The following is a 16,247-nucleotide window of genomic DNA, read 5'->3' on the forward strand; positions in this document are numbered from 1 at the left end:
AAAATGGCCAAACAGCCACTCTCCTGTTGCTCTCTCCTACCCTTCCCCACTCCGCAGCCTTCCAGCGTGCTTTCGTGTCCACCAGCCAGTGCCGCTTCTCGGAAACTATGCAAAATAGTGGAAAGTTTGTTTAGCGTTCCCGAGGCGGCGCTCCTACGCCTTCTTGTTTTTCACCATGCCTGTCTGTCTTGGTCTGTCACTGATAAAACTTCCTTTGTCACGGAGCAAAATCCCTGGCGCTGCCGCAGGCTGATGCGGGCTTTGCGCGCTTATCTACTCGGATCACAGGCCCTGAAATTTTCTGAGTGGGGCATCCCACCTCTATTCCCTCCGCATTTAGGTATTGTTTTGACCCCGCTGTTCGCACTCCGCATCGGTACGCACTTCTAAAATTGAGGACTGTACTGTAGAAGCGCCCGGACAGCGTGGCGGGATTCCAGCTGCTTATCCTTTTGTTTCCTATAATTTTCTATAGTTTACAAGCACGTGATATTATTGGAAAGTAATCGTAGAAGTGAGCGCCTGAACAAAAAACGTGCACGCAATTTTTTCTTCTCTAAATACTCCAGAAAGAAAAATATCAGTAAAATAATGGCTGCGCCATCCGAAAATATCGTTTTTCTGTTAGCTATATGTCTACCCGACAATCAGTATGTTCTTACACTATTTCAGTCCGCCTCCGTCTTTATCTTTGGGAAAATGCAGCAAGTATGAAGCGAGCGACACGTTGAACGAGATCCCCAGTGCGCCACAGAACTAGCGCCCCGTCGCGGCTAAGATGTAAGTGAAACGGCCCTTGAAGCCCAACAGGCAAGCTGACAGACACACGTCGTAGAAGTGGGTGCAGCGTTCGCGACTCGCGAGCAGTGACGTAAGGCGAGATGTCCGCCGGCACGCGCCACATAGCGGATCAGTACCTGAACTAAGCGTCCCTACCCTTCCCATTGAAAAGCGCGCGACGCGTCAGGCAATGTTAATACAGGCGGCGTTGGCCAAAGACACATGCGCTGTCAGAGCCCGTGGAAAAGGTATCATCGTTCTTTCGAGACGGAATTTCGAATTTAGAAGGTTGGTGGAGCCCTCAATGCGGTCTTACCGTGTACTCCTCAAACAACCCTAGTGCGTATCAGTCCAATCGTCTAATCGCAGAGCAAGAATTGTCGGGGCGTCCAGCGAGTGGTTTGCGAAAAGATATTCCGACATCACCAACTCACAACTTGCTCCCCAAGAACTGTGCACGTGTACTGAACGCCGCTTCGCTTTAAATGGCGATAGGGCGCATACAGTCTTCCGTCGTGCAGTCGTCCGAACAGCAGCGGTGTGGAAGGAACAAAGGCGTTATCCGCGCCTGATACGGCTTCCGATAGCGCGGCGATAGGGAGTGCTCGTTGGGAGCGCGTGCAGTCTAGCTTTCACGCCCGTGCCTTTGTGTCTTTCGTTTCACCCATGCGAACACACTCCCATTTTGTGCGCCAGGAACGCCTCTGACTGCTGTATACAAGGATGCAACGCGGATCCGAACCGGGACATGTGAAATCGAAAAAATCGCGACGAGGGAGGAAGTCTGCAGACGGAGCGGTCTGCGCGCAAAACGGTGAGTTCACAGCCACAAGTAAACGAAGCATAGGTCTATAACTCTATAGTACCTGTCAGATGCTGCGTGCAGCGCTATGGAGGCTACAGGTTTTCAACAGCCTACCCACTGAGGGCGCCCAACTGTTCGTGAAGAAAAGCGACAATAGGCGCCGGGGAATTGCGGTTCTACGTGCCCAGAGGAGAGACGGTGAGTAAGGCGTGCTCAGTGGCCGGACTGTTGACAACAATGTAGCCTCCACAGTGCTGCACGCAGCTACCGAAACGAACTATAGGCAAATGTCTACGTTATGTGTCGGGACAACCTAAGTTACGCCACTGTTTAGGTGGGCTTTTCTGAACTGCGTGCAATCTCTTCCAAACCCCCATCCCCCGAGCACAAACACACCCGCAGTGTTAGCCATAGATAGCATAGCTATGAGGTCCCCTTCAATTAATTAGCCGGCGCCTGAAAGTGCACTTTCGTTACGAGGGGAACTGGAAATGGGCGGTTTTAGATGCGGAGCACCTTATGCTCGGGGTTGTGTCCCTCCCTCCCTTGTCGTTGTTGTCCGCCGCCCGCACACCCACTGCGCATGCCTGGCCAGGCACCGCTGATGATGATTGTGGCAGGATGCCCCTAGGGATTGGCCAACCAAAGAATCCATGACGAGATAGCTTCGCGTTCAACCACCATCGTCATCTTCCCGTAGGTGAAACCCGAGTAGTATGCGAGGCATTCTTCCTCTCCTCTCCGAAGCTCCTCTTCTCCGGGATTGCACAACGAATGGTAACACCTGTGGCTCCGCACGCGATAATGCGAAGCAGCTTAGGAATAGAGACGCGACGGTAGCCGCTGCATACTCCGCTGGGGGCGCCACTGTAGCTCAGCAGTATAAATGACGCGCGCGCGCTTCGCTCCCCTTATTCTCCTCCCGCAACGCCGCGATCGAACTGAAAACTATGGGGAACTTGAGTCGACCCATGAGTCGATGTACTTGTACATGAAATAAACTGAATCTGAATCTGAATATGACCCCATGGCTGCTTCGCATACTAATCAGTTGGGGCATTTTTTTCACCACTTCCTTTCTGACTCAAAAAATTCTTCATCTGTTTGCATGACCTATCGCATTTCCCCCTTTGCTTTCCGAGGTTTTCTCGGCTGCCAATCCATAGCCTGTCCTAATTCACCGAGCCCCTCATTTCCCATTTCTGATTCGCTAAATATATATATATATATATATATATATATATATATATATATATATATATATATATACATATATATATATATATATATATATATGTAGCGAATCAGAATAAGAAATGAGGGGCTCGTTGAAAATAAGACAGAAATAAGGGTTGGCAGTCAAGAAAACCTCGGAAAACAAAGGGGAGGATGTGGTAGGGCATCGAAACGGATAAAGAATTTGGAAAGAAAGAAAGTGGAGAAAAAATGCCCGCCAGGTGGGATCCGACTTCGTGGGTTCGGATCCCACCTGGCGGACATTTTTTCTCCACTTTCTTTCTTTCTTTCGTTAAAATTCTTTATCTGTTTAATGACCTACCACGTCCTCCCCTTTGTTTTCCGAGGTTTTTTTGACTGCCAACCCTTAATTCTGTCTTTTATATATATATATATATATATATATATATATAGGGAGTAGTAGAACTTTGAAGATGGTAGAGAACACAAGAGAAGAAAAACTTCGAACAAGGTAAAAGCACGATTGTGGCCTACGTTTCAGCAAAGAGAACTTGCTTTCCTCAGGGCAAAGCAAGTTCCCTGATGTGTGTTGTATTGTGACATGTGTGTTGTACTGCATGAATTTCTGTCGTACGACAGACATTCTGCCGTCATACTACAGGGATTCCTGTCTCACAACAGACCATCCTGCATTCCCAACAGAAATTCCAGTTGTGCGACGGAAATGCCTGTCATACGACAGATTTTCTGTAGTTGTACTACAGAAATTCCTGTCGCACGACAGACCATCCTGTAGTCTCAACAGAAGTCCCTGTCGTGCGACAGAAATGCATGTCGTACGACAGATTTTCTGTAGTTGTAATACAGAAATTCCTGTCGCACGACAGACCATCCTGTAGTCCCCACAGAAATTCCTTTTGTGTTGTTCGACTGGGTATATATATATATATATATAAATATATATATATATATATATATTTTTTTTTTGTTTGTTTCAAGCGAAATGATGGCAATCTCACACCTTGCTGCATGGAAGTTAATATAAATGCTGAAATACCTCAACTTTTCACTCAAACTGAGAACTAAAATAAATTTTTTTTCGGTTTCGCTCCTGAACGAAGCAAAAAAACGAGGGAAGCTCACACTAACACGTAAGATTTGAAGTTAGCAGAGCTTCACGCAACCTTCGCGACCATGACGATGGTTTAAATCCATGATTGGAGCCGATTTGCTTCTTCGCTGCTGCCGCAATGACCTTTACTAAATCATTGTTGCTGTAAATGTGAGCTTCCTTGATTTTCTCGGAAGTGATAATACTTGGACATCGCCTTGGAGGGGCGTACGCTATGACCCGTCTTTCTCGATCCGAGAAAGTGTTGCCACGATAACAGTGAGTTTTTTTTTTTGCCAGTCACGGCCAATCTCCAAAGTGGGTATGCTTGTCGTGGCAAACGTGCGCAGGGGACGCTGGGGGATGGCCGCGAGGCACGCACACACGAGCACTCGGCATTTTGTTGTTGTTTTTTAAACTACGGACACGACAAATTACGATTTGCTAAAGCGCTTCGCTCTTAAAAATAACGTTCTGTTTCCGTTTTCGTTCCGGCCAAAACTTTAGCTTTTTTTTCGTTTTTCGATTCCTGTTTTCGGTCCCTTCCGACACTCTGGCCGCTGCGACTGCGGCGAGTCACGTGGTACCACTTTAAAATGAAGCTGTCACGCACGGCGAAACTTGCTGGACTAGGCCATTAAGGCTTACGCTTAAAAAAATGGCAATAAATTACCCGTGCCTACAATGGTCTCATTGCCTAACCAGCATCTCGTTTTCATTCTTTTTGCAGCGGACGTCAGATGCTGGAACAGTCAGCATGGCTGCACATTTACGGGCGACTCCACGTTACTTCTGCAGCACCTGGAGCAGGACTGCCCTTTCCACGAGATAACGTGCGCCGTGTGCCACGTTCCGGTCCTGCTGATGGACATATCTAAGCACTTGAGGCAGGACTGCTCTAAAAGTGCTGAAGCTTATAGCGGGATCGCGGCTGCTTCCGTAAGTGCCGAGTCAACTTCAAGACCCCTGTCTACGGCAACAGTATCACCAGGTGACTCACCATTGACTGTTGGGGACGTGGACCGTGCTTTCGTCGAGCTCAAAGAAATGTTCTCTGCTTTAACCGCGCACCAGATTTCCGTCGTCGAGACCAGAGTGAATGAGCTCTCCGAAAACATCGCTTCACTTGAAGCAAAGCTGGTAGACGTCGACGCGGGTGAACAGCCGGACTCTGTCCGGCTGTTCACCCGCGGCTGTTCACCCGGCTCTGTCATGGCTAAAATGGGCGACCTATTAAAGGAGATCGTCACGCTCAGGACGGCTGTGTTTAAATCCATGGATACGGCCGCGAAGAAGACAGAGAAGTTGCAGGAACAAGTTCGCCGTTGCGCGGAAAAGGAGCAGTTGAATGGGCTTGATTGGAAGGTCAATGAACTGCAGGAACAATTGCGCCGTTGCGCAGAGAAGAAGCAGTTGAATGAGCTTGAATGGGAGGTGAACGAACTTGGAGCAATCGTCTCTCGCAATAATGCCGACTTGATGCAGAGTACGGAAGACATCAAGGACCGCTGCGATACACTGGCACAGGAATCAACCGTGCGTTATTTACGAAGCCAACTTCAAGGGTTGATAGCAGATTTTCTTTCTTTTGAGTCCAAGTTGTATCTCAGGATAACATTCATTCTCGCAATCCTGTGCTCCGTCCCAGCCGGGGTGGCACGTATTATCATTGCCGGGTGCATCGCCATAACTTTCATGAAAAAGCGTAGTCGAAATTAACCTCAGTGCAGAAACCATTTCAAGCTGTATCGTCGGGCAATATTTCAGTGGAGGCTCGATGAGAGAGTGGATAAGCGGTTACAGTATATCTTCAGCGGGAACAAGCATTTGTAGCAAGAAATTACACTACATCTTACGCACCCTACTTAATTCTCCCACGAATACGCAGTGGGAAGGAGAAGACCCCTCCAAATTTTCGTTTCCGGGAGCAGGGGAAAAAACCGGCGATGTTAGTTACTCCACCCACCATCAAGTCGCGACATTCGCTAATTAATTTTGTGTCGGGAGCTATGCACCGGCCACCTGCTGTTGAGGTCTGCGCTCTCGTTGCGAAGGGCAGCCATTTTGTTACTTTACGGGGGGAAAATGCACGAATCAATAAAAGTGATGTGGATTAAGGCATCCGTAAGTTTTTCTTAAGGTCGAAACATTTGTGCGGTGAACGTCGCGTTTCCGCACGCGTTTTATCCCTCCCCGAAACCTGTCCGGCAGCCTTCATGCGGATCGGTGACTTTTGCCGCACTGCAAATTTCCGGAGAGAGAAAACGCGTTGGGGAACGCGTCGTTCACCACACGTTTCTCGCTGTTTACACTTGCGACCGAATGGGCGCAGTGCACATGGTCGCATCGGCGCTCGACGTCCTTGATGGCATAGGGCGAAAGGACCTGGAGTTCGCACTTGTGAACACCGCGCCGTTATGGCGCGAGCATCGCTGCGCTTCTGTGGCTGCCAGAGAGAGCAGTGGGTGGTCGACGCGGCGAGTTTCGAACCGAGAGTGACTTCGACGAATGCGGGACAACCACAACGGGCCTATAAAAACGCGGGGCCTATGAAAACGCAGAAGGCTTCCAAGCAGATCAAACGCAAGGCTTAGCGGTGCAATCATATGGCCAGAGACTCTCGTACGTATTCACCATGTCTTGTGTAGTTTACACACAAGGCCCGCGGTGTTTTAGGCAACAGCTGGTTTCCGGAATAAGAAATACTTTCTGGAAAAAAATCAGTATTGAGAAAATGTTTGGACAAAAGCCTTCAGTGGCACATGTGTGGTGTTGCAATACGCCGAACACAACTTCCACGTATTTGTTTAATCAGCGTGAATTCACGGTGAGTAATGCAAACAGTGAGCTGAACAAACTCTTAGTCTCATGTGCTGTTAGGGCGGTTCTCCCAGTACTCGATTCGGTTGCTAAACCACGGCCGCTCGATGGCCGTGGCTAAACAATCGCTGCAATCGACGAGCTCCGCAATACGTTTCGTGGCACTGCCCGGCGAGGGGACGATTATGACGATCGGTTCATAACAAAACGGGAGCACTACGCAACCCTACATGTATAGTAACAACGAGAGCTTCAAATTTTAAATGCAGAGCATTTCAGTAACTCACGATGTCACCCGCGTTGACGTCCGTAGTCCGCACCGCACCCCTCCCTACTATAGAAAAAAAAACTATCCGGCGCCCGGTTTCGATCCCTCGACCCTGCGGGCGGAACGCAATGTACATGGTGCTCTACCCACTGCGCCACAAAGCCGACACAGAATAGGACTCTACGAACGCGCCTTATATCGTTGACTCATTCAAATTACTGCTGACGAGCGCTTTCTCGTCAGCAGTTGCCACAAGTGCAACAACATTAGCGTAACGCAAACTACTTAACGTCGTGCGCCCCCGGAAATGCTCTGCATTTGATCGTGCCCCTCGCGAGGGGATGTTTCACTGCGTCTTCTCTCGGTCGCGGGACCCGTGGCGCCATCTGGCGGAGGCGCGGCACAACTCGTAGCACTTTCTTTGAAAAAGCGCCTCGAAAGCGCGGCAAATATGAAATAGGGATGACGCGCTTTCTTCAGGAGTCCAGATGAAACTTCAAGCCAAGCAAAACAAGAAATAGGGGACGATATGACAAAGTCGAGAACACGGCCCGAGGAGTCAGCGTCAGTCAAAACACATTACCGGACACCGCTACTCGCAGACACAATGCGCAACTTTTTTTTCTAACGCGATAGCGTTATCAGGCTCTTTTTTTTTTAATTTCTCCTTGCTGCTAGTCGTCTGCTACTATCAGCCGTGCTCATGAAGCGTCCGTGGAAATACGCCATTTGCTGCCATCCTGAAGCTAATTCAGGCAGCCAGATGAGAGGGCGCGCTTGTATTTAGGGCCCTATTATCTACTCCGCGAGCTCACCGTGAACAGTGAGTTCGCCGGAACCCTTGTCAGACTGCTGTCTCATTATCTTTCAATTCTTGTCACGTGCTTCCGGCTGACAAAGCAGTTGTGTGTGATTTTATCCTTTTGGCGTATCATGACGTTTACTAGCCACTAGCAAGGTAGATACTACAGCACTGCTGGCCTTAGACCTAAAAAAGGCATTCGACACAGTGACACACGTTGCTATCCTTACTGGCCTGGCATCTATTAATCCTGGACACAGAACGTATAACTACGTCAAAGCATTTTTGACGGCGCGTACCGCAACAATACGGATTGGTCACAATGAAGATGGTCCATTTAATCTAGCAAACAGAGGCACTCCTCAAGGAGCCGTTATTTCACCCCTCCTCTTCAATCTGGCTCTCCTTCGCCTAGCACACGAATTGAAACAGATTCCAAATCTCCGTTTTAGTTTGTATGCTGACGACATTACGCTCTGGGTCACGGGGGGTAGCGACGCGCACATCGAAAGCACCCTTCAGGCTGGCGCAGACGTGGTCTCAACTGAGGCTTATAAGGCAGGCCTCGTGTGCTCTCCCACGAAATCAGAGCTTCTCATTCTCCCTCCCAAAAAGACAGCCTCTGCAACCTCTAAGTTCGAAATTCTGGTACAAGGTCACCCCGTTCCTCAGGTACCAAAACTCAAGGTGTTAGGCCTCATTATTCAGCAGAATCGAACCAATTCGGAACTCATAAGGCAATTAAGTGCCCAAGTAGACCAGCTGATAGCTCTCATCAGAAGGGTGTCCAATCGAAATCGAGGTCTGGGCGAGAAAGACAGACTCAGCCTCGTACAGGCATTTTTCATTAGTAGGCTCGTCTATACCTTGCCCTACATTCGCGCTAGCAAAACGGAGCTAACTAAAATCAACTGCCTCATTCGGAAAGCATATAGGGCGGCTCTGCAGCTACCTCAGCATGCTTCCACTGCCCGGCTTAATAATCTTGGGGTCTACAATACTGCTGAGGAGCTCATCGAGGCGCACCTCTCCTCACAGCGGGAACGCCTAGAGCGCTCACCACCAGGTCGAGAAATACTTAAGGCGCAGAATATCCCTGTCTCAGACCTGGTGCAGGAGGAATGTTCCATCCCGACAGATGTCCGAGAGCATCTTATCGTTCGGCCTCTGCCCAGGCATATGCATCCGGTTTACAACGCACCACGACGACTCTCAAGGGCTCGAGCCCTCGCCCGACAGCTACCCATCCGGCCCGATATCGTCTATGCAGATGCCGCAGAATACAGGCACCGAAATGCCTACGCGGTGGCAGTTATCAACCACCCGCACTCCCCCCCAGTTAATGCAATCACCATCCGCACTGATTCACCAGCTAAGGCGGAAGAGATGGCAATCGCTCTGGCTCTTACTTGTCGGCCACAACCTAGAATCATAATCTCAGATTCGAAACTGGCCATTCTAAATTTTGCACGAGGCAATATCTCCTCGGATGCGCTCCAAATTCTCCAACAAAATCCACCCACTATCTCTGTGGAACTCGTCTGGGCCCCTGCCCATGCAGGGCTACAGGGGAATGAGGCGGCACACATGGCGGCCCGAGAGCTTACACACCGGGCCGGCATGAGCCCCTTTCCCCACCACGGCGCCAGGTCCACCAGAGACAAGCTGATCACTTTTAACGATATTACAGAGCACTACCGTCTCTCCCGTCGTATCTACCCACCATCCCATACATCCCTTCCACAACATAAAGTGCGAACATGGAGACTCCTTCAAACGGGAGCCTTCCCAACGAGATCCCTTCTCCACCACATTCGCCCGTCAGAATTCCCCTCTCCCGAATGTCCCCTTTGTGGTGCGTATGCATCACTCACCCATTGCATGTGGGAATGCCCTCAAGACCCTTTCCCCCCAATCACCAGCAGCGAGCAGTGGGAGGAGGCGCTGGGCAGCTCCGACCTGGCCACCCAGGAGCTTTTGGTTGAACGAGCTGCTTTAGTCGCCACCAGCCTGGTGGCCACCCCGTCTCCTTAACCCATCTGTTCATAATAAAGTTTTCTCTCTCTCTCTCTCTCTCTCTAGCCACAGTTTTAAAGTTTGCCTTATTTCTCTCTGACTGAAAGCGCATAATTCTTGGTCGGCAATAAAACACTAGAGGAAACGCAGCCGACGTGACAACGTAGGCCTGTCTTTACTATTCAACAACAATAAGGCTTCTACGTCACGCCATCTTTGTGATTGGCCCAGAAGACGTGACGTAATATAAACAGTTTGCGGGAACGTTTATGTCACACATTGGCAACTTCAGCCTGCGTGGTGTTAATAACAGCTTGCAACAGCGGCTGCAGTCGCCATGAAGCAGGACAAAAAATTTGAACGACCTTCGGCACCGTTAAATCTCCAGGAATTCGCAGCAGGCGCAGTTTCACATGACGCGCGATTTAAAGCTGTCTTCTAATGAAAGAAATGATAGTTTTGAGTACTGTTTCCGAGACACCGATAATGAAGAATAAAAATAACGCACCGTATTTTGTTTTTATGTTTTCCAATAAAATGGTCATTATTTGTTTGGCGTAACGGCGACATGAGAGGGCAGTACACATTTCTCCGTCACAGTGAACCCAACGCATGGCATTATCCGTACATCAAGTAAGTTAGTGGGCTACTGATAGAATTCAAGAGAAAAATAACTAAGAAAATCGACTATTTTACTCATTACTGTGTTGATCGAGTTCGGCCTCGATGGTTGAGTGAATCGGCGACATCAGTACGATCTGCTCTTATTAGGCGTAGCGTGTTGCCGTCCTTACCGCGTCATAACACCGGTGGTCGCTGCCTTCTTTTTCTGTGATCACCCCATAATCTTGTCACATAGCAGCAGATCATAGCGTGCCGGCGATGACGGGCGGGAAGGGGATAACGCCTCAAAGCTTGCATTGAAGCAGAGGGCTCAACTATGCTACTAGAAGCGATTGAAAGAAATAAATAGTTACTGCAAAAATATTGTGTGATGATTTATAGCTTAACACACGCCTTTCACTTGCTTTTGTAGCTTTTGGATCAACGTTACTTGATCCTTTGTGGTGTTGACGGCAATTTTGAACTTCGAAAATATGTTTCTCTTGCCAACCTCAGCTGCCGCCCAATTTTGAGAAGACATGACAGGTATTTTTATATTATTTGCGCGCAATATTTGATAGCTTGGTTTTGATATTTATGAGCTAAGCGCCAAAATAAACTGCATGGAGTCATAGCTACACGCGCACACGTCACTGATTGCTTACGTTTTGAATTCGAGAATACGGCCCCTAGAATATTTCGCAGCGGCAACGGAAGGGTGGAATACAGGAGAATGATAGCCCGGCGGATACGAAAAGACGGATACGCATTCGCCCTGTCGGTGGTAGCATGCCCGGTAGGCAAGGCGGCCAGGCGTTCCCGAAAGTGACGCCATCCTACCAAAGCTCACGGTCTCCATCGGAAATATTCAAATTTCGGTAATTTAGGTGCCGAAGCCAGCTGACCTCTGAGGCGAGGTGTAGGCTCCGGTTTGGTTTCGACACCCTGGGGACCTCTAACGTGCCGCAGAATCCCGTCACACGGGTGTTTTCATTTTTTGCGTCAACATCATGATTTTTGACTCAACATCATGATAAGCCAAGCGTATAAAACAGCTCTTTGCCTCTCCACTGCCACTGCGACCCATAAACTACTTGCTTTTGGAGTTCACAACCCGTGGGAATAGCTGCGAGAAGCTTATCATTCAGCTTAGCTACGGCGCCTGCAATTGACTCCCACAGGTCGACAAGTCCTTAAAGCATCAGGACAGCGCCTGATACCCCCGAGGGAACAAGCTCATCCCTGTAGCCCTGCGGGATCGCATCCGGGTGGCCCCAATCCCTCGAAATATGCACGCCAACAACCACATTGGCCGCCGGGCTTCTTGTGCTCGAGCCCTTACTGCGCGATACGGGAACGACCACACCGCCCTATATACCCCCTACCCTGGGCTCGCCGGCCACGTAGCCTGCGTAGTTACGCATACCCCCCCCCCCCCCCCCCCCCCACAGAGTGGCTACACAGAGATTCTCGCCTATTACAAGCTAACTCACCGCATCCTCCTACTGCCACACTGGCGCCTTTCCAAAGAGGAAGCTACAACATGGCGGCGGCTCCAGACGAATACTCACCCACATCCCACCCGCCTTCACCTCATCTTCCCCACCCAACAACCTTCCCTCTGTGCTTACTGTCCCCAGCCTGGCACCCTCTACCGTACAATATGGGAGTGCCAACGTACTCCAGACTTGCCCCCACTTCCCAACCCCACCTTCGAGCAGTGGAGCGCTTCCCTGGCCAGCCCAGACCCGGATATCCAGCCCAAACTGGTGACCCGAGCACGGACGGCCAGCCAAGGTCAAGGCATCGCGGACTAGGGATGCCTTCCAGGGGGCGAGGCTGACACATCAGCCTCTGCTCGATAAATAAAAATATTTTCACTCTGTCTCTCTCTCTCTCTGTTGCTATGCGGGTAGGTTGCTATTCGGGTATTGCGTATGGTCTGTATTTAAATAGCCTTAAAAGTTGACATCACAAGAAAACTAGGCTCCCCATGCTTTGTCGATTAAATTCCACTATTGCGTGAACGATGTCCACCTACTAGTCCTCACCTGTCAGTTCAGTGGAATGTTGTGAGATATCACCAAGGCTGATACCACAAGTTTTTCAAACTTGATTGCGTACATGTGTACGGACGGCAATAGACTCCCCTACGCCATTAACACGTTGAGCGGACCCTGATATTCATTGCCCCGCGTTCAATTTGCGGAGAAATTGCCGGACTAGGAGTTCTGACCGTCTTATTTTGATTATAGGATATAGACGGTAGTGCATGGGCTCATTTTCGAAATTGTTTTCCAAAAAATATCTTTTTGGTTTCATGAAACATTTATTGTCTGTGTTGGGCCCTGGTTAGACTTGGTAACGCGCTGTCATTCGAGATACTGCGATGATCGTTCTCATTCCACACTTCCGTTATCACAGCAACAATGTTAACGTTCAACCTTTTAACCGTTGACGTTACTGGAAGGTATAGCGCATCAGTTGATTCTGAGGTGTTTGGCGCGCTAACGCACTCAGGTGATGAGGATCGCCGTAGTTGAGGAGTCGCGATTAATTTTGGCCACCCGAGGATCTTCAACGTGAAGCCCAAATCTCGAACACAAGCATTTTCGCTTTTGACCTCCATCAGAAAAGCGGCTGCCGCGACCGGGAGTGGAAACCGCGTCCATAAGCTCACCAGCACAACGCCTTAGCCCCTGAGCCACAGTGACGGGTTATTGCGGATCAGTACGCTAAGTTGATGACTTTATCCAGGAAAGAGCGTAACACATTATACTCCAATTTTCCCGCACCACTTCATACAGTCGGGGAACAATCCTCCCTTTTGTAAAGCATTCATTTCGCCATAAGCAGCAATGCCATTCCAGCATTGCATTGCTGGCATGGCATTGCATTGCGCCACTTCTTTTGGCTTTCACGGGACGATGTCACGCTCATGTCCATTTGCTGAGCGCCGCTCCGCTCGCTGCTCCATCAGCGCGATAAATGAGATCCAATTAAAGTAGGTTCTTTGCATCGCAGGCCGCTCATATTTCAGCCAGGGTATTCTGTTGAGTCAAGGAAGCGAACTATTAACGCCGAAAATTGGTGTCAGTACTCCTTTAAGAATGTTGGTGTGGTTAGATGCTTCAGGTACGTGGACGATTTCCTTGTGTGCATGGTTTCTGGGGGTGATACTGATGGCATTGTCCAGAATGTATGGAATGAGTTTAAAGCAGCGCATGATCGAGGGGTTGGATTTCACGTTTGAATTGCCCTCAGATAACTGCCTTCAATACTTAGACTTAAGGCTTAAGTTCGAACAGGGGCACACTTGCTGGTGTTACCATACCAGGGGAGAAAAATAGCTGCTTCCTTTTGATTCTGCGCATAGTAAATTAGTAAAGCGAGGCATAGCCAGAGGTTGCCTAACGCAAGCGATAAACAAATCGTGTTATCATGCCATGGGCGAAAGCCTTTATATTCAAAACCGCCAGGCTCAGAAAAAGTGGCTATCCGGTATCTTTGATCGGTTCTGTTGCAAGAACGGTTATGTCCGCTGTTTGTAGAAAAGAATCGACGTGTGAGAAACCAGATGGACGTGCGGTGGTGATACCGTATATTCATGGTTTGTCCCATCGCTTGAAAAAATAGGGGGCAGACATTAGGTACAGGTAGTTTGTTATGCGCCAGATAAGATTGGAAGCATGTGCAATCGGGTTGATAAAGCGCTGGAGACCAAGAAAACGGGCACTAGTAGAGATATTGGTTGTGGTGTTGTGCACATGCGTAAGTTTGTGAAGTGCTCTGTTAGCATTGTATACAAGGTAGAAAAGAGGCATAAGAGGTACTTGCAAAAAGAGGCACTTGCAAAAAGGCATAGATAAGGCAATAAGGACGTTGTCTGAATGAAAGGCTGAAGGAACTCCGTGCGCTGTGTCAGCAGACGGCGATTTCTGGCAAACTGGCACAGCACTGCGCCAAGTGCAAATGCACTCCAGATTTCCCAAACACGAAGGTGCTCTTTAAATCACGGGACACGGTTACAAGGGAAATATGCGAAGCATTTTTGATGGCTTCTGGCCTCGAAGGCGAGTGCGTCAGTGCTCCGTCAGTCTCGTTGCTGGAAAGAGAGACTCAGAATCTAAAGAAGTGTTGTATGAAGTGATATGACTCGCACGTGCACTGGGAATTGAGTGACACGATGTGGCAGGGGAATTTATATGTTGTCTTGTTTATCAAACTTTTCACAGTTGCTAGTAGCGCATCTTCCGTTTCGTGTGCCCTTTTTGTTCCGTTGCTAGTAGCGCATCTTACGTTTCGTGTGCCCTTTTTTTATATTTATGCTGTGGTTGTCGTGTTAAGTTCAGAGCTATTTGTTCCATTATGTCTAGATATCAACTAGCCAAACACCAAGCTTTATTGAAGTAGACAGACTTCAGACGGGGGCATACTATGCCCCCGCTGAAGTAGACAGCGGGGGCATAGTATGCCCCCGCTACATTTGTACAAATACATATGCTAGGTAGAGCGGAGCTGCCTCCAGAAATATTCTTCAGTATTTCTGAAGATTTCAAACCAAAAGCCTAGTAGGACCATCTGTTGGTCCTACCTTGATGTTTCTGTAGAACTTTGCGGCCACGCCCTTTACCACTTGACCAGCTCCCTCAAATGCACGTTCGCATCACTTGCCGTGCCAGGAGCCTCCCGTTCGCACCCGTCGCCGCCTTCACCTCTCAAGCAGGCTTTCATGACCGACGACGGCTTATGCTTCCGCCGGTGCTGCTATTTTCTGTACCTCACAGTGCGTGCCGCGAAACATCGCAAAATGTTTTTACCTTAAATCGATTGTACCTGTAATTTTTGTACCTTGGTGGTGTGCGTGCCTGCGTCTCGTTCGTTCTCGTGGCGGAGTTAGAGACAATGCCCTAGGAGCTCCGCTGTGGCATCACTGGGTCAGGGGTCGATTAGCACCGTTTTCTTGCGTAATCTGGAGTCAGCAGCAAGCTGATCGCGGGAATTTTGATGGTTTTGTATGAAGGTAAATCAAGCTGATACGTTCCCATGAATTTTCGTCGGGGCTGTAACGGTGTTCTTTTATAATACAGTAGCGACGTTTCATGGCAACTTAACGGAACCAAGTGCTGGCACCTGTCTTAGCAATTTTGTTAATTCACTGCTCGCTATGCTTGCGACAAAGACGAAATGCAGGGGCAATGTGAGCGCCGTAATTACAGCGCCTCTATATTTACGTTTTGTACAGAGTTCGCTTTTAAAGCGAAGCTTGCTATGCCACACTGATGGCGACGTTGTCCCAAAACGCACTTCTGGAAAGCCAACTTCCTCTGACGATGATGATGATCGTAGGTGAAGCGAAAGGTGGTTGAAATGCGCATTTTTCTCGGTCTTTAAAGTCCAAAATCTAAATCGCTACGCTAAGAGCGTACTGCAGGAAAGCCTACTTACAAAATGCCCGAACCCAACAAAAACACTTTATCTGCCATTCACATAAATGCCCGCTCTCTCTCTCCTACGCAAGACCAAATCAAAATATTTTTTTAATTCAACTTTAATTCCATTGTAACAATGTTCTCCGAAACTCGGCACCACAGTGACAGCGACATGCTGTCCTTCAATGATTATAATCACTTTTTAAATCGCACTGGCATACGCGGAGGGGGGTCGCAATGTATGTTACACGACGCATGTCCTCTGAACTGCTACCCGAGTTAACGAAGATAACTGCAGATTACGAATGTCTATCTGTCCTTAGCGACAGTAATGTTTTCTGTTATCTATCGTCCACCATCTGGCAACATTAGCGCATGCCTTGAATTCGTAGAAAAACCCTTGGACCAGGCTT

General features: G+C 48.9%; 1 protein-coding gene across 5 annotated transcripts in view; it reads left to right on the plus strand.

Annotated features, from left to right (window-relative positions):
• LOC144159162 (uncharacterized) overlaps positions 1-6,010 on the plus strand; it is a 68,062-nt gene extending 62,052 nt beyond the window's left edge. For 2 of the 5 annotated variants that reach the window (XM_077690485.1, XM_077690487.1), the window contains 2 exons: positions 1,477-1,594; positions 4,624-6,010. In XM_077690485.1, the coding sequence (XP_077546611.1) occupies positions 1,504-1,594; positions 4,624-5,612 (1,080 nt within the window). In that variant the 5' untranslated portion in view covers positions 1,477-1,503 and the 3' untranslated portion in view covers positions 5,613-6,010. Of the gene's footprint in view, positions 1-1,316; positions 1,595-4,623 lie in introns of those variants that run through there. The other 3 variants (XM_077690488.1, XM_077690484.1, XM_077690486.1) reach the window with 2 other exon arrangements.
• The last annotated feature ends 10,237 nt before the right edge of the window (positions 6,011-16,247 follow it).

This window comes from Haemaphysalis longicornis, unplaced genomic scaffold, assembly GCF_048455015.1.
Source record: "Haemaphysalis longicornis isolate Haplotype H1 unplaced genomic scaffold, Haemaphysalis longicornis Haplotype H1 scaffold_10, whole genome shotgun sequence".
Classification (NCBI taxonomy): Eukaryota; Metazoa; Arthropoda; class Arachnida; order Ixodida; family Ixodidae; genus Haemaphysalis; species Haemaphysalis longicornis.